This window comes from Ruditapes philippinarum, unplaced genomic scaffold (assembly GCF_026571515.1).
Source record: "Ruditapes philippinarum isolate M1 unplaced genomic scaffold, ASM2657151v2 ctg8_1_1_1_1, whole genome shotgun sequence".
NCBI lineage: Eukaryota > Metazoa > Mollusca > Bivalvia > Venerida > Veneridae > Ruditapes > Ruditapes philippinarum.
In genome coordinates this window covers 429,683-449,530 of record NW_026856049.1, presented here as the reverse complement: position 1 = coordinate 449,530, position 19,848 = coordinate 429,683, and the positions used below count along the sequence as shown (strand labels likewise).

General features: G+C 34.3%; 1 protein-coding gene across 3 annotated transcripts in view; it reads left to right on the top strand.

Moving 5' to 3' along the window:
• Positions 1-5,644: 5,644 nt before the first annotated feature.
• Positions 5,645-19,848, top strand: part of LOC132745243 (contactin-1-like) — a 57,124-nt gene continuing 42,920 nt past the window's right edge. For 2 of the 3 annotated variants that reach the window (XM_060734101.1, XM_060734100.1), the window contains exons 1-6: positions 5,692-5,777; positions 10,247-10,326; positions 10,553-10,644; positions 12,754-12,839; positions 14,025-14,197; positions 18,855-18,965. In XM_060734101.1, coding sequence (XP_060590084.1) covers positions 5,707-5,777; positions 10,247-10,326; positions 10,553-10,644; positions 12,754-12,839; positions 14,025-14,197; positions 18,855-18,965 — 613 coding nt within the window. In that variant the 5' untranslated portion in view covers positions 5,692-5,706. Of the gene's footprint in view, positions 5,778-10,246; positions 10,327-10,552; positions 10,645-12,753; positions 12,840-14,024; positions 14,198-18,854; positions 18,966-19,848 lie in introns of all 3 variants that reach the window. The other variant, XM_060734102.1, reaches the window with a different exon arrangement.

Here is a 19,848-nt window from a genome sequence, read left to right as displayed (position 1 = left end):
ATATGAACAGTTCTTGTTAACTATGATAATTTGTCACCTTTGGGCAGTTTTCCATAAAAATCTTATTGCGGTGACTGAAATTTTGTGTAAATTAGGATAACCAAACACTATGTCACTTGTATGTGCAAAATAATATTTTATATCATATCGAAATTGTTTCATTATCGCTTAAGCTGCATTTTACAATTAAATTTTTAACATTTGATCACATGTTTTTGTTCTACATGTATCTATATATTTATACAAATCAAGAATGAGACATGTACATATTTAAGACAGCAATTGCAAGCTACCGTCCACACCACCTATAGTACCGGCTAAAGCAGTATTCAACATTTAAACATAAAACTTGTGAAATATCCGCAGAAGAATAATCCATAAAAAATGGTGTGTGTTCCCAAGTAAAAGAATGAATGCGACCTAAATGAATAAACAAAAAAAAGATCATGTTGCATCTGCATAAGAAATGTGAATCAGTCAATGTCACAAGCTCATAATATATGGCAGAACAAAAACTGGTTTTGGTCTGAGATACTTATTGTATACTATTTCCAGTTTTCGTGCGACAGGTTCCTAAAACTGGAAAATACTCTAGGAATATGAATGGAGAAATGTTGAGACAATGTTTCATGAAAGCAATAAAAATAATACATGTAGATAAAAATTAATGAAGTCTGTCTTGTACCATATAGATGGATCAGGATAATTTCACTGGAGTGAAGACATCTGTCACAGGTATCTGTCACAGTTACACAATGTTTATATATCTTTAAAGCTGAATATTAAAAAGGAGATAACTTTACCTAAGGCAAGTTGCAAGGTAAGCCTATATGGTCTCAGAAATGTTTTTCAACCATACAAATGAGTTTTCTATGTAAAAAAATGTTTTCTCTTTTATCACGAAATAAATGTTAAATTGAATTGTTATACTTTTCTCTGAAAATTTCTTTTCGACTTTAATGTTTATCTAAATTGATATCATCATTTTTTAGTTTAGGAAACATGTTTGAAACCCTAGAACTGCTGAATTGCTTACAGTGATTTGTCCTGCTGCACCTTTGGGAAATGTTCATTATCAATATTTGGGGTATCAAGTTATAATTTGAAATTGGTCCTCTAAAAATGTAAAGCCTGGTTACAGTGTAGGGATGTGCTGGCTGGCCTGGCTCTATACTGTAGGCAAATCACTTTCTGTTCTGCCTGGTTACAGTGAAGGGATGTGCTGGCTGGCCTGGCTCTATACTGTAGGCAAATCACTTTCTGTTCTGCCTGGTTACAGTGTAGGGATGTGCAGGCTGACCTAGCTCTATACTATAGGCAAATCACTTTCTGTTCTGCCTGGTTACAGTGAAGGGATGTGCTGGCTGGCCTAGCTCTATACTGTAGGCAAATTACTTTCTGTTCTGCCTGGTTACAGTGTAGGGATGTGCTGGCTGGCCTGGCTCTATACTGTAGGCAAATCACTTTCTGTTCTGCCTGGTTACAGTGAAGGGATGTGCTGGCTGGCCTGGCTCTATACTGTAGGCAAATCACTTTCTGTTCTGCCTGGTTACAGTGAAGGGATGTGCTGGCTGGCCTGGCTCTATACTGTAGGCAAATTACTTTCTGTTCTGCCTGGTTACAGTGTAGGGTTGTGCAGGCTGGCCTGGCTCTATACTGTAGGCAAATTACTTTCTGTTCTGCCTGGTTACAGTGTAGGGATGTGCAGGCTGGCTTGGCTCTATACTGTAGGCAAATCACTTTCTGTTCTGCCTGGTTACAGCGTAGGGATGTGCTGACTGGCCTGGCTCTATACTGTAGGCAAATCACTTTCTGTTCTGCCTGGTTACAGCGAAGGGATGTGCTGGCTGGCCTGGCTCTATACTGTAGGCAAATCACTTTCTGTTCTGCCTGGTTACAGTGAAGGGATGTGCTGGCTGGCCTGGCTCTATACTGTAGGCAAATTACTTTCTGTTCTGCCTGGTTACAGTGTAGGGTTGTGCAGGCTGGCTTGGCTCTATACTGTAGGCAAATCACTTTCTGTTCTGCCTGGTTACAGTGTAGGGATGTGCAGGCTGGCTTGGCTCTATACTGTAGGCAAATCACTTTCTGTTCTGCCTGGTTACAGTGTAGGGATGTGCAGGCTGGCTTGGCTCTATACTGTAGGCAAATTACTTTCTGTTCTGCCTGGTTACAGTGTAGGGATGTGCTGACTGGCCTGGCTCTATACTGTAGGCAAATTACTTTCTGTTCTGCCTGGTTACAGTGTAGGGATGTGCTGACTGGCCTGGCTCTATACTGTAGGCAAATCACTTTCTGTTCTGCCTGGTTACAGTGTAGGGATGTGCTGGCTGGCCTGGCTATATACTGTAGGCAAATCACTTTCTGTTCTGCCTGGTTACAGTGTAGGGATGTGCTGGCTGGCCTGGCTCTATACTGTAGGCAAATCACTTTCTGTTCTGCCTGGTTACAGTGAAGGGATGTGCTGACTGGCCTGGCTCTATACTGTAGGCAAATCACTTTCTGCTCTGCCTGGTTACAGTGTAGGGATGTGCTGGCTGGCCTGGCTCTATACTGTAGGCAAATCACTTTCTGCTCTGCCTGGTTACAGTGAAGGGATGTGCTGACTGGCCTGGCTCTATACTGTAGGCAAATCACTTTCTGTTCTGCCTGTTTACAGTGTAGGGATGTGCTGACTGGCCTGGCTTTATACTGTAGGCAAATCACTTTCTGTTCTGCCTGTTTACAGTGTAGGGATGTGCAGACTGACCTAGCTGTATACTATAGGCAAATCACTTTCTCTTCTGCCTGGTTACAAAATAGTGAAAAAATGTCCTATTTTGCCCCAAACACATGTTTTCGTTAGAGAAATGTTGCTAAAAAAAATGAGCACTTTTTAGGCGCCGCCCCCCATCCAAAAGATACATCAGGGGGTTGCCAGAAGGGGGATGTGCCCCCTTCTGTTTGAGGGGTTTGAAGGGGGGCGGAGTCCCCCTCATTGCCAAGAAAATTTTGGACTTGTGAGAGGCTTAAAATGACCCCAGGCCGATCATAAGGTAACGTGTAACCAACGCTGAAAAGCCTTTGACTCTATCTCAATCCCTTGAGAAGTTGCAGCACTTTAAAATAAATTTTGATGGAAAAAATCGAGGCAAAATAGTGATTTTTGGCAATTTTGAGATGTCCCCTCGTTGCCATGGTAACAGGAAATTTAAGACTGAGCATGTTGTTACAAAAGCAATGGTCCAGTCAACATTTGTGCCAAGTTTGATTAGTATTGAAGCATTTTTCATAGTTTCATAGCAGTTTGAACTTGTAAGAGGAGGCTTTTCAGTGAAAATGGCCATTTTTCACAATATATATGCTCATGGGGGAAAGGGTTAACTAAAAAAATTATAAATGTTACAAAACTACAATTTTTCACCAAAATTAGGTAAAAGACCACATGTTAACATGGAAAAACTAGATTTTGGGTGATTCAAAAGTTTTTCATCATTTTTTGTTAATTAAAAAAATAAAAAATGTCAAAAAACAACGATTTTTCACCAAATTTCGGTGTTAGGGCATGTGTTAACATGGGAAATCTAGTTTTTGTGTAATTCCAAGGTTTTTCATCATTTTTTTTAAAACTTTTTCCCTTATATAAGCGTGTTTCGACGGCTTTTTGCCCCCCCCCCCCCTTTTTGAGGCCTCAAACAGTAAAAAATTGCCCTATTTAGACCCCAATCACTGTTTTCCGTTTGAGAAATGTTGTTAAAAAAAGTGTTCACTTTTTCGGCACCGTCCCCCATCCAAATTACATCAGGGGGTTGCCAGAAGGAGGATGTGCCCCCTTCTGTTTGGGGGGTTTGAAGGGGGGCAGAGTCCCCCTCATCGCCAAGAAAATTTTGGACATGTGACAGGCTAAAAATGGCCTCAGGTCGATCTTAGGGTAACTAGTAACGGACGCTGAAAAGCCTTTTACTCTATCTCAATTCATTGAGAAGTTGCAGCACTTTGAAATCATTTTTGATGGAAAAAGACAATGCAAAATAGTGATTTTTGGCAATTTTGAGACGTCCCCCCATCGCCATGGTAACAGGAAATTTACCATTGAGCATGCTGTTACAGAGGCTATGGTGTAGTCAACATTTGTGCCAAGTTTCATTAGTATTGAAGCATTTTTCATAGTTTCATAGCAGTTTGAAGTTGTTACAGGAGGCTTTTCAATGAAAACGGCCATTTTTCGCAATATGCTCATGGGGTAAAAGGTTAAAGAAAAATACAAAGCATATCTTGATGTTCATATGAATGAATGAGTGAGTGAATGAATGAATGGATTAATTAATTAGTTAATAAATGAACAAACGAATGAACGAACAAACGAATGATGCAATATACGTATATGTTCAAACAAATTGTTGAGTGTCTGTCGAAAGTATATGAGTTGTAATATTCTAAAAATTACATATTATACATTCATTTTTCTACCTATGCATGTCCTGTTGTTGTTTTCTATTTCAGAAGGCCACATTGGAAATAAGATATATATGATTGTTATTGTATGTTCTTAATGTGTAACCTTCTTTAAATAAAGATATTATTATTATTACTATTATTATGGTTTCTGCTGATTATCTTAAAAAGTATTCATCACAAAGTCGTCATATTTCACCTGGTGATTGGTCATAACTAGTAGATGACCCCTATTGATTTTGGGGTCATTAGGTCAAAGGTCAAGGTCACAGGGGCCTTGAATGTCAAAATGGTTTCCACTGATTATCTTAAAAAGTATTCATCACAAAGTCGTCATATTTCACATGGTGATTGGTCATAACTAATTAATGACCCCTATTGATTTTGGGGTGACTAGGTCAAAGGTCAAGGTCACAGGGGGCTTGAATGTCAAAATGGTTTCCGCTGATTATCTTTAAAAGTATTCATCACAAAGTCGTCATATTTCACATGGTGATTGGTCATAACTAGTAGATGACCCCTATTGATTTTGGGGTCATTAGGTCAAAGGTCAAGGTTACAGGGGCCTTGAATGTCAAAATGGTTTCCGCTGATTATCTTGAAAAGTATTTATCACAAAGTGGTCATATTTCACATGGTGATTGGTCATAACTAATTTATGACCCCTATTGATTTTGGGGTCACTAGGTCAAAGGTCAAGGTCACAGGGGCCTTGAATGTCAAAATGGTTTCCGCTGATAATCTTGAAAACTGTTCATCACAAAGTAGTAAGATTTCACATATTGATTGGTCATAACTAGTAGATGACTCCTTATGATTTTGGGGTCATTAGGTCCAGGTCACAGGGGCCTTGAATGTCAATATGATTTTCTATTATTATATTGGTTACTATTTATCACAAAGTCTTCATATTTCACGTATTGATTGATCATAACTAGTAAATGACCCCTATTGATTTTGGGGTCACCAGGTCAAAGATCGCAGGGTCTTTGAATGGTAATATGATTTCAGCTCATTTAAATATATACGTATGTATATAATATGTACGTCAGGATTCAAATAGCAATATTTTGATATTTTATATTTTTTAACTTTTGAATTTAATTTTCATTATTTTGCATAGTGGTATTTTTTTGACTATAACGAACTTGGGTACGAAAAGTTAAAAGTAAAACAGAAAGAGAAAAATGAAGTTAAATTTTCTATGTTACGTTCTGCCAAGGGAGGTAATCACTGTGAGGAGTTTGACTCATCGCCTCCCTTTGAAATCAGATGCTGATAAGGGGAGATCACTGCGAAAAAACTAAAAGCGCCATTTTGAAAAAAATACAGGTAAGTTACAGGTAAATTTTATCAAATATTTTTGTCATTTCTAAATCTATGACCTTTCGCTGTATCTGTAATTCCAATCATGGAAGTATCTTTAGTTTCAATTCTATTTGTGTAATTGGTTGAATTTGTTTTGTTCTTGTTATCAATAAACTTGTAATTTATGACTCATTTTATTTCCGGGTTGGAAAGCTTTTAGTCTCAATATTTCGACGGCAAGACAGACCGATTTTATAATCTGATATTTCATAGATGTATGTCTTTAAGGGCGACCATCGTCTATATAATAAAAAGCCCTAAGGGGAAAATTTGTTGGGCTAGAAAGCTTTAGGAGTTACAGGAAATTTGCGTATTTAACAGGGGAAAAAAACATTTTTTCGGCCACATTCATAATATAACTATTCTTGTAAAAGGGAACGTAGACGCTTGACTCACTATGTCTTTTGTTGTTACAGCTCGATTGGTCAACTGATTGGATTATCTTGAGTGATCTCAATTATCAATCACTTGACAAGCTGTAACAACATAGGTCATACATGTATAGGTAGCAAGACACTTCACCCCCCAGACACTTCACCCCTTAAATTTTGAAGACACTTCACCCCTGAAGACACTTCACCCCCCAAAATCAGTAAGACACTTCACCCCTCATCCAATTTTTTTTTTTAAATATATATGATAAACAATGCACTTCCATCCATTAAGTGTTAATTGCATGTCACCTTGTTTATTCAACATGTTGATTGGTTGTTTATTCAACATTTATCTCATAATTGATTAAATAATTGAATTAAAATGGTATAATTGTATGAAAATTAAATATATTTATAAAATTGAAGAAATAAATAAATAAAATGAATATAAATGAATGAATGAATCGGTTGCTTTATAAAATATACAAATGTAGTAAACAAAAATTATTTATCATCATTATCAGACACAATTATCCTACATTTATACAAAGATCACTCATAATGTCATTTATTAAACAAATAAATTGCACCAGTTATGTAAATTAATTTAAGCAAAAGGTTAAAGCACAAATCGTCACCAAATAAACGTAACTTGATATGGTAAGGATCAAACTGAAAACAAACTTAAGTACCAAAACTTCAAGAATTAAATCAACTCAAAATTTATTTGACAATGGGTTATAGGCTAACTTAAAATTACTTGAAAGTCTTTGTATGAGTTTGTATTGTTATTACTATTTTGTATTGTATGTCTTTGCCATACTTCATGTATTTTCTTTGTAAATGGCCATTTAGCAATAATTATTGATTTACTGGTGATGCTAATAAAATTGAAACTTAAAGCTAATCTGCAGTTATGATATCTCAAAAATATGAGCTTGTTAAACAAAATTATTCAGTTACATTAAAAGAATATGAATTACTTAAACTATTAATACATGATAATTAATACAAATATCACAATTCATTACAGCTAACTAACAGCTTTGTATTCCTATTTTGCTTTCAAACCATAAAACAAGATACTGTCAATTAAAGACACAAAGTAAGTGTAAAAGAGATTATATACTCTTATTATATATATCAAAGGAAAATTCACACAAAAGTTCACACACTTCACTAGAAATATTATTCAATTAGTTATATCACCTTTAGTTCAATTGAAATTAGCATAAAACATTTTCTACATAAATAATTGTTAAACACAAAATAAAAAAAAAATGAGGGGTGAAGTGTCTCAATCAATTTTATTAAAATGAGGGGTGAACTGTCTGAGGGGTGAAGTGTCTGCAATAAAGGGCCTAGGGTGAAGTGTCTGGGGAAGAAGTGTCTGTAAGCCCATGTATACTGATTAATCAGGACAGTATACAATACTGTAACAAAAAAGTTGCCGAAAAGACCAGGACCATAATGTCAAGGTGAAATGTCCAGATACCCTTAATTGATACGCACATGTACTGTACATCACTGCACAAATGGTTAAGATCAATTTGCAAACCCAAACCATACGCAAATTATGTTTGCATATTATTATGACATGGTTACGTGTCTTGAACATACAACTTGTTTTACTCGATTTTTGTTTTTAAAAAAAGAATCCCAAAAAGTTTCATAAAGATAAAAACATATACCTTCTGCTTTGATGTTTAAGAAACTGAATGGTTTCCAGCACTCTTTAGTGCACTCTGTACACAAAGTCATTTCATGCTGAGATCCAGACATAATTCTCTATCAAATAAAACATGTCAAAGATAAAAGAATTTTATCCAGTCAATTTGATAACCACATGAATATTGCTCCTCAGCACTAGCAGGGCGTCAAGTTCCTATAAATTCCTATACCCCCCCAGACCCTACCCCCCACCCCTCCTGGACACAAACCTCCCCATCTAAAAATGACAAGGTGGACTAAAGCTCCCCATGAAATTTACACGTAGGACAAAAAAGCCCCCCCCCCCCTCCATCAAAAATACAGACCTGTAGGACAAAAGCCCCCCCCCCCCCCAAGTCCATCAAAAAATTGAATCTTTTTGTAAGCATCTGTAAGGAGGGACACAACAATTATTATTCACCATTTTAAAAATACACGCACTACATGTATATAACTTTCTAGTGCGAACTTCTGCTATGTCTGAGTTCTTTATAGATTAACTCTTTGTGTTGACAAAACATTTATAGTGTAAATTTATTAATGTTATTCACTCTATATAGTAATTAAAGGTTTAAAGCTTTGAAACTTTAATACATTAATACTTGAAAGATCTATATTATTTTATATTAGAACCAATTATATAATTAGAGGTAATTTTTTTTTTGAATCATGTATCCAGTGTCTACTCTAGGAGGGGCGATGGGGTGATTCACCCATATTTTTGAGAATTCACCCCTATTTTTTGAGAGGAAGAGGGGAAATTTTACATAGACAAAAAAGGAAAAAGATCAACAAATGTAATAAATTCTCACTTTTCGATAAAAATCCCCCGTTTTTCGAATCCTAGAATAAACACTGTGTATCTGAACCCTCAAACATTACCATCGCCTGTACCATTTAGTTTTCTCTTAGTTTAAAGTATATTTGAATTTTCATTTTCCTTGATCTGAATGTTACACACATGCAATTAAGTGCGTAATGCTAGCTTCGCCCCTGTCTGTATTAATGTATTTTCACCCCTAAACATAGTGTGATAGCCTTTAATAGCCATCTTTGATACGTGATTGATATAGCCTCATGCCTTTAGATGGGTAAAAAATTCTGCAACAATTTTAAAACATAAGAAAAAATATTTACTGCTTATAAATGTATTAATATTTACGATATTGGTGAAACTTTGAATGTATTATTAAAAAATTGACAGAATTTTCTGTTTAACACCAACATTCTACACTGTAGTATAACAAACAAAAGTATAATTCTCATATTTTGACAAATTACATGTATTTCTATAAAAAGCAAGTATCTTCGACTTGAATGAAGAACTTAATTTGTACATTGTTCACTTTTTAAGCTCAAATAAACTTTGCCACATTTTTCAAAATAAATAATTTCAGTTGTTTATTTTATGCTTTATAATGTAAATAAACATGTTTGACATACATTTGATGGAACCATACATATGGAAACATTATACATCATGCTTTTTTAAAGTTCATTAGGTATATATGTTCCTTATCATCACCCACAAACATCATATTGTGATAAGGTTCATAACTCTGGCGTCAGTATTTCCCAGAATTATCTTCCCCTTGATCATCACCAAGATGTTGTATTGTTCATAACTCTAGCACCTGTATTTATAAAATTATCTCCATTTTGAGCTTAAAATTAATCCAGTGGCATGCTGCTTTGGTAAAGTTTGAATGTATTTTATATTAAAATGTTAATTGTTGACAAACCTCGTCATGATGGTACCGTCATGTTAATTACAACTCTGTATGCTATAAAGGTACGCCCTTGGCCCCTACATAATATGGCATATTCATTATATGATCTATGAATAGCTTTAAAATGAATTTCTCCGATTCAATGGTTAAGATGTAATTTTACTTGAATACAAGAGTATATTCACTTTTTTTTCTTCTACGAGTATATTCAATGAGTAGATTTTTCTCTAAAAATAGATTTTTCTGTAAAGCCCACGAAAGACAGGTGCTATGATGTGATGTGAGGCCAATTTTGTTGTTATTATTATTTTAATTTTTTTTTTGAGAAAAAGGTTGAGCAGTCAAGTTAGTCTATTTTAGTTACCATCTTTACATTTTTAAGAATATTTCAAATTTAGTGTGCCAATGCGCTCATTAAAATGTCAGAGCATAATTATGGAAAAAGTAGACAAGCTGAAAAATGTCGATTTCCGTCGTATTCAATGGCAGATTTTATATCCAATATAAAAGGGATTCATAGATTATATAATAAAACATATATGTACCTTTTAGATGTAATATGTACCGAAAAATATAATATTGACCGAGGTGATATTTACATTGCATTCAATGATCATATTTTTATTTTAGATATGTCAAAATGAAAGCTGTCCTTTTAATCCTGATTTCAATTGGTAGTAATCTGGCACAGAACTTTAACAACTTGTTTGGTAAGTATAAATTTAACTAAAAACAGGGTGGGGAAGGGGGGAGAAATATTTTTATTAGATTTTGATGATGGCATGTCTAGAATTATATTAAAAAGGATGTTAATTAATTACATGAAGTCAGATATAATATATATTATAATACATGCAAAAGAAAGAATTGATATGTATAAATTATTTTAATTAATATATATAATTATATAACTTGCCTGTATTTTGTTGTTGTCAGTGTGCCCAGATGATTGGATACCAAATGGTGATAGATGTTACCAGTTCTCTTTTCAGCCACGAAATTATGATGATGCTGCACATATATGTCAGGTAAAATAACAATACCACTAAATTACCTCAAATAAACAGTTGGAAATTACATGTATAGAAATATTTTAACTTGGTGTGAACAATGAGAATGATGAAGTACCTTCCATGTTGACTTTGTTGTAGATAGAATGATAATTGAATTAATTTTATATATATAGAGGATATTTGTTTAGTTCAGTGTAAGATCGAAATATATTTCACCGAGTGAGCACCAAAAGGTATATTTCACGAGTGGCGCAGCCACGAGTGAAATATGAACTTTTGGTGTTCACAAGGTGAAATATATTTCAATCTTACTCTAAACTAAACAAATTTTCTTTTAATTACATGCAAAGAAATGTTTTAAAAAGACATTAAACCTAATACTGAATGAAAAGCGCGCCAAATAATAATACAACGTGACGTCATTTACGACGTCACGTCATTAAGTTGGTACCCAGTACTGTGCACGCTGGTATTTCACTGAAACAACGTAAGGGGCTTAAATTCAAAACAGTGAAATTATCAAAGTGGTAATTTCACTGTTTCAAACAGTGAAATTACCAGTTTTATATCACTGATATATTTCTATAAACCACCGAAAAGCATGTAATAAAAGTTTGTAATTCTAGTCATAAAGTATATAATGATGCTCATTCTGGTAAAATAAGCCAGCCAGAGTGCCTGGTTTTCAGAAAGCAAAATAAATACAGGGTACTAAATATCTATTTTATTAATGCCTGTACCTTATATGAAATGATTTCAAATTGTTTGGAAGTAAAAAATGAAATCTTATAGACAATTTTCCACATATCATTGTAATAATGACATGAAATGGAAACTTTTTACAAAGAATGTTTTTCACTTTTTATCCTCCGCCGATAGATCGGGGGATATTGTTTTGGCGTTGTCCGTCTGTCCGTCCTTCCGCACTCACAGGAGAGTAATTATGTGGCTAGAGGGACAATAGGTAACTGTTCTTTCTCTTTGATGTCATTCATTCCGTAATGCTTTTATGTGGCTATTTTCTTTTGTGTGGCTATAAAGAACAATAGAGAGAACAATAGAGTAGCCACATAATTACTGTCCTGTGAGAATGTCCGTCCGTCCGAATTTCGTTTCCGAACTACTGGCTGGAAATTATTTAAACTTTATGGGAATCATCAATATCAAGAGGAGATGCGCATATCGTCAGCTTGTTCCGGTCAGACCCTTTAACTCAGAGTTATGGCCCTTGATTTGTTATGCAGTATGCATATAGAGTAAAAATCGTTTCCGCGCTACTTCTCTGCTACTACTGGCTGGAATTCAACAAAACTTTATGGGAACCTTCAATTCCAAGAAGAGATGCGCATATCGTCAGCTTGTTCCGGCCAGACACTTTAACTCAGAGTTATGGCCCTTTATTAGTTATGCAGTATGCATATAGAACATAATATTCGTTTCCGCACGACTTCTCTGCAACTACTGGCTGGAATTCAATTAAACTTTATGGAACCTTAAATACCAAGAAGAGATGCGTATATCATCGCCTTGTTCCGGTCAGACACTTTAACTTAGAGTTATGGCCCTTGATTATTTATGCAGTATGCAACCAGAGCAATAATTGTTTCCGTGCTACTTGATTAGTTATGCAGTATGCATATAGAACATAATATTCGTTTCCGCACTACTTCTCTGCAACTACTGGCTGGAATTAAACGAAACTTTATGGGAACCGTCAATACCAAGAGGAGATGTGCATATAGTCGTCTTGTTCCGGTCAGACACTTTAACTCAGAGTTATGGCCCTTGATTAGTTATGCAGTACGCATATAGAGCAATATTGCTATTTCTTTGCAACTGCTGTATTGATTTCAACAAACCTTTATGGCAACCATGGATACACAAAGGCAATTTACATCTCATTGGCATGTCCAGATATTACTATCTAACACAGAGTTATGGCTCTGTTATTGCCCTGAATATTTATCAAGTACAAAGAATATTACTGTTTATGCCATGATAAATATATAAATAAAGCCTTATGTCTTTAGTTGTTGTGTTAGTAATAACCAGTACTTGGCGGGGGATATAAATTCAACAAATTTGCTTGTTTTGTCTTCAAATATGTATATTTTTTCTTCACAGAAAAATGGAGCCATCCTTCTGAGTATTGATGACATTGCTGAAAATACATTTGTTTTAGCTCATCTCAGGAAGGTAGACAATCAAAGGTCAGTTTTAGAAATGAAAATATTGAGTCCCTAGGGTCTTGTACCTTTAAAAAAAATGGTTTCCATAGTGTAATAAAGAGGAGTGTGTCATCACAAAGAAATCAAACTTTAATACTGCAGATAATACACACAGCCTTATATGAATATTAAAACAAGAATTTCTGTTGGGTAATTATACCCTTTCATAATCAAGTCATAAGGCAGTATATTGCTTATTATAGGCTGTCTATTTTTCCTGTTGTCTGGTCATCTATGTGCATGTGCTTCTTCACCAAACACTGCCTAGATAATACAATGAAACTTAGCAGGAGTATTGGACATGGAGACTACTTGTGCATGTCTTATAAAATTTGACATTGACTTAATAATGAACTTAACCTTTATAGTTAATTCCTTAAATTTTACTAAACTTGGCTATAACATTGTTATTAATGGATATAAAGTATTCATTCTTGGACATAACAACCCTTTGGAAAATACCTTAAAGTTGAACTAGACCTGCACCTTGATTGTAAAATGATTGAATTGTGCTCAAAATTGACCATAACTTTATTATTGATGCTTGGATTTGATTAAATTTTGGACAAAACAACACTAAGCATTAAGTATCATGTTGAGCAGTACAAATGTGTCTTTAACTGTAAATGTCAAGTCATGAAATTGGTATTTGCTTTAATGGCCATAACTTTGTTATTTATCGGCCAAATTGATTCATACAAGAACTTGACAAAACAAAACTTATGACAAAACTAGGGTTTTAAATAATTTAAGTATGACCTTGACTGCAAAATGAACTGATTTGATTCATACTGAGGACTAAACAACACTTCAGACAAATCTTCAAGTGGAGTAATTCAGATATGACCTAGACCTTTAAATGATCTTGACCCTAAAAGTCAATTTATTGAATTGAATGAACAAATTTGATTCAAACTCAGACATAAAAAACTGAGGACAATTTATTTTTTATGTATAATGCAATTCAGTATGACTGTAACCTTTAAATGTCCTTGATTTCCTAGGTCAGATATGAAAATTTGTATAAACTTTGTAGAACATTGTAATTTATTCACAGATTTGGTTAATATTTTGAAACATCAACATGCTGGACAATATCATCATAGGGAAAATTAGTTTAAATTGTGCTTGTTACATATATTTATTTTGAAATCTATTTGCATGTAGACTTGAATGGTATACCAGTGGAGAGCGAGACTCTTCAACAGTAATTGCTAGATATGTGTGGACAGCAACAAATCAAGAAATATCATTGACATCTGACATATGGATTGACAGGAATGAACCTATCAACAGTGATATAACACGGGATATACTTGTATTAAAGTATGATGCTAGAAGTGAGTAAATTAATTTTCATCATTGATTAAGAAATAACATCGGCCTGAGAGGTGTATATCGGCTATTTAACACCGGTTTGGAGTTTTGATGCGTAGGAATTGACCACGAAGGACGTAGGCCTGAGTGGTTAATTTTATCATCAAAACGACAAAACCGGTGTAAAATAGCCGATATACACCTCTCCGGCCGATGTTATTTTGATTCTAACACGATAAAATAAGGAAAATCACTAATGTTATTTTTCAAGCGGAAATAACTTCCGGTGCCGATTTTCGTATAACGCTGTTCGATTTTCGCACCCTAATGTTGTGAAGATATTTAGAAATTATCAAACAAAAGAAATAAAAAGAAAAAAAACGTTATTTTATCAAGTTTTCAACAATAAAAACTTACGTCGTATTGTGTTTACATCAGTGCCCCATTTATCATTCTTGTATGTATGAAATAACGTCAGCTTGTTTATGAATGAGTTGTTTACTTAGGATGACGTCATTACGCTGCTTACGGATTGTCAAAATATTTATTAACTGATATGGATCTAATATATGGCGTTAGTGTATGTGAGATATTATTTAATTTTACCAATGAAATATGGTGCTATATCAGTCAAATATATTTCATATTTTTTAAAAGTAAATATGAAATATAAATATGAAAGTGGGCGGAGTCAAAACTCATATTTATTTTAAGGAACTTCTTTCGCCATTTTGTTTGAAAAAACTGATAAATACAAAAAACTTTTTGTTGAATTTTGTTTTGAAAACTATCTAGAATGATAGAAAATGGTCTAAGAAAATAAATCCGGACACTAATATCTGTAATTCAGTCATTAACGCTGTACAGACATTTAAAGAGTTGTTTACGTGACGTCACAATGTAGCGCTAAATATTGCGTGCAACACAATAATTATATTACTGCACGCTGTACAATTGCAGTTGCGTAGCAAGCAAGGGGGTTCGTAACCATTTTTTCTTTGATAATGAAATTAAATAAAAAGGTTATTTTTTCGTTTTTCGTGAAATATCGTATATATTTTCACTCAACATGATAAAATGCCACATATTTTCACTCGCCGTCCCGGCAAAATATGTGGCATTTTATCATGTTTCATGAAAATATATTCCATATTTCACTCAAACAAAAAAATATCCTCTTATTATTTCAGTATTGTATGAAAAGAAAACATTATACGAACTGAAAATATAAATAAAAATGCTTTTTATTGTTGCTTTAAAATGCTTTGTAAACTATACAATCGAGGGTGAAAACATAACAGCGCATAATTATACAAGTAGTCCCTAACCGGTGTTTATTGGCAGTTTAACACCAGTTTTTTTCCTTCTTTGTCTAGTGACAAAACCACGTGAGTGTTAGAATAATTATTATAATTTGTCTTGTTAGTGAAAGGCTATTTAACTGAAGTTATTTTAATATCTTTTTATATAGGATATATTTTTTGTTTCCTTGTGCAATAATTTCTTGTCTGATAGTCTAATATTGTAGTAATTCAATTAAAAGCAGAAAAAAATATAAATAATATTAAGTTTGTTGTCAAGGGGGAATTCAATTTGTTTTAAACATTCATGTATTCAGATTAAATCAGACTTTTACCTGTTTTTCAACCTTTTCGAATTGACTGTCTCTAAGAATGAAAAAGGTATCCAGATATCTATAGCTGTCATTGATTAAGTGCAAAGCATAACAAAGATATATCAGTGTCTTTTTTATGAATGCCCATTGCATGATTTTTTTCCTGACCATCACTGCTATGACATATTTCCATTATGTAACAACAGCATAGTTTTAGACATGGACATTTAATTTTTTATATCTGTTCTAGGTGAATTTTCATAATTTCTAGACATTCAATTAATTAGTCAAAATTTACAATTTTTGAAATGTGTATCAATTATCGGCCATGCATCATTATTGTTTCTATCGCTGACAGCTCTACAGCTATCTCACAAAATGGAAAAGGGTTCTAACTTGTGTTAGCTTATGACTAGAATAATTCTTAACAAGGTTTTTAATTTTGAAAATCCTGGCAACTAGATTGGTGTAATAGTCATTAGGTCTTGCTTGGAATTGCTTTTGGGCCATGAAGAGTCGAGACTAAGGTCTAACTCCGCATTTGGCTAAGAAATATAATAAAATCCATAATGATTGCAAACACGAGGGGAACATGAAGAAATAATTTGAAAAATTACCATATTACTGTTTTGATTTTTAGCTTTTCTGTTTTGAAGCTATTATGATTGCTCTGGTGTCATCATCGTGCAAAATGTAGCCTATTACTCAAACAATTTTGATATATATGTAGCATAATGAAATGGTGTATCATGCTTAAGACCTAGAAACCTAGCTTCAAGGTCAAGGTTGGTTTGGTTGTGGCTGTTGTTTCCCTTTGTTATTTTGCATGATTAATTTGCATTTTCTTTGTTCGAGCTATGACAAATAATGTTTAAGGGATATAAGCTTGGACTTCATTGTTGAATTGCTCTTATACCAGCTTTACATATTTTAAAGTATTGCCCTTTTTATCCCCGCCGATGGAATCGGGAGGGGGATATAGTTTTGGCGTTGTCCGTCCGTCCATCCGTCCGTCCGAATTTCGTTTCCGGAGTAGTTCTCTGCAACTACTGGCTGGAATTCAACGAAACTTTATGGGAATCATCAATATCAAGAGGAGATGTGCATATCGTCTGCTTGTTCCGGTCCGACCCTTTAACTCAGAGTTATGGCCCTTGATTAGTTATGCAGTATATCAAGAGGAGATGCGCATATCGTCGGCTTGTTCCGGTCCGACCCTTTAACTTAGAGTTATGGCCCTTGATTAGTTATGCAGTATGTATATAGAGTAAAAATCGTTTCCGGAGTAGTTCTCTGCAACTACTGGCTGGAATTCAACGAAACTTTATGGGAATCATCAATATCAAGAGGAGATGCGCATATCGTCAGCTTGTTCCGGTCAGACACTTTAACTCAGAGTTATGGCCCTTGATTAGTTATGCAATATGCATATGGAGTAAAAATCGTTTCCGCGCTACTTCTCTGCAACTACTGGCTGGAATTCAATGAAACTTTATGGGAACCTTCAATACCAAGAGGAGATGGGCATATCAGAGGCTTGTTCCGGTCCGACACTTTAACTCAGAGTTATGGCCCTTGATTAGTTATGCAGTATGCATATGGAGTAAAAATCGTTTCCGCGCTACTTCTCTGCAACTACTGGCTGGAATTCAACGAAACTTTATGGGAACTTTCAATACCAAGAGGAGATGCGCATATCCGCATATCGTCGGCTTGTTCCGGTCAGACACTTTAACTCAGAGTTATGGCCCTTGATTAGTTATGCAGTATCCATATAGAAAAATATTTGTTTCCTCGCTACTTCTCTGCTTCTACTGGCTGGAATTCAATGAAACTTTATGGGATACTAAGAGGAGATGTGCTTATAGTCGCCTTGTTCCCGGTCAGATACTTATAACTCAGATTTATGGCCCTTGATTAGTTATGTAGTATGCATACATCTCATTGGCATTTCCAGATTTTACTAATTAACACAAAATTATGGCTCTGTTATTGCCCTGAATATTTATCAAGTTCAAAGAATATTACTGCTTATGATGCCATGATTAATATATAAATAAAGCCTTATGTCTTCAGTTGTTGTGTTAATAATAACCAGTACTCGGCGGGGGATATAAATTCAACGAATTTGCTTGTATATTTATTTAAATCAAGGCTGCAGATAAGATGCATACATGAATAAATTACACATGAAAATCATACAATTACTCATACAAAATTAATACAATTCCTAGTGTCAGAAAATGCATAAGAAATTGTGATTATGTAATGAAGAATATTTCTCCCGCATAACCAAAACCTAGACATAAATTGGTGATCATTGAAGTGTTAAATCCTATTTCCCTTATTTTTGCTCTTTCAAAAGATCAAAGAGAAATCAATTTTGCCGAAAATATTATATCCTAAACTGTAATGGTGCAATTAGCATGTATAATCTACCCATTTGTGGGGCTGTAAGCCAGTCTCTGTAACAGAAGCAAGAACAAAACTGCAGACTGTAACCTCAGTGGTCCGAAACTGATCAATAACTTGACAATTAATTGATTCTAACTGACACTTTGTGTCAGATTGATTAAAGGTGTGCTATTTTGCTTATTGATATAGACTATGTTCTGCACTGTCCATGTAAACAATAATTTAAATTAGCATCAGTTATGTCAGCGATTTGCCGACAAAAAATATAAAAAAATTTAATAGCCAAATATATTTAAGAAGGAACATGATAATGGGTTTAATTTACTTATTTACAAAAATTTCATGGAGTATAATTACTTATCGCAAATTTCAGTTTTTGAGTTTTAATTTTTCACAAAAAAATCAATGAGTTATTATGATTTGCTGTAAAAATTATCTGGAGCCCTGTAATTCGGCAGTCTATAACTGTTTCTTGGTCCCCATTATTCTTACCATCCGAAATTGCCCCACTGATTATGGTAAAATATTTTTAGCGAATAACTACTTTTCTATTTAAAGTTGAGACTGACATAATGGCCAAGAATTTATAGTATCTGCTGTTAAAAAGAGGCCAGAACACTGCGATGCATTATTCATTTATTTTATTTCAGGAGGATTATTTGGAGTAGCAGCGGTGTCCGGAAGATATGAATTGAGGAACTTTATATGTGAGATAAGCAGAAATGAAGTTTACAGAATAAATATCAACAAACGTGGCTTTGGTAAGCACAGTGTTTAATGTCTAAGTGTTTTCTTTAGCTTGATAACATAAGTAGAGGATGATTATGTTACTAAAGGACTTAATATTGGATGGAGTAGTATATATTAGTGGTATTAAATAGTCATTAAACATATTTATACCCCAGCAATCAAAGTTGAGGGTAAACTGGAGTTAGCTTGTCCCCTTGCTATTCTGTCTGCACTTGTTATCTTGTGAAGGCTAGTTTTCCTACAATGCAAAATGGATTTAATTAAAACTTATGTTAACAGTTTGTACCAGTATGTGCCACAATTTTTCAAAACAAATGTTTATTTTCCCCAGAATGAAGGTTACGACCTTCTTTGGCAAACAGTGGATGTTTCTTTTTATTATCTGTTGTATAAATGTAATTTCCTTATAAGGCATAGAAATTTAACACATAATAATGATACAGATGAACTAAGAACTCAAAATATTTAATGTTCATTCAGTCTTCCACAATGTCATAATTAAATGGCCATGGCCCTTCAGAATGTTACTGGAGTTCTAACAAGTAGCAGACTTTTATATTGCTTACAATACTATAATTGCTTGTTTCAATAATAATGCATTTATTATTGCATCTTAATTTTAAGACTGTATTTGATATACATTTAGCAAATTTCCAAAGTGGGTTACAGGTTTTCACATTTACATTTTCTCAGGTGATGGGGGGCACATGTCCTATTATGCATTTTTAGCTCACCTGTCACAAAATGATAGGGTGAGCTTTTGTGATCGCTTTTCGTCTGGCGTCCGTCCGTTGTCTGTCCGTCCGTACACTTTTACTTCAAATGACATCTCCTCATAAACCACTAAGCCAATTTCATCCAAACTTCACAGGAATGTTCCTTTGGTGGTCACCT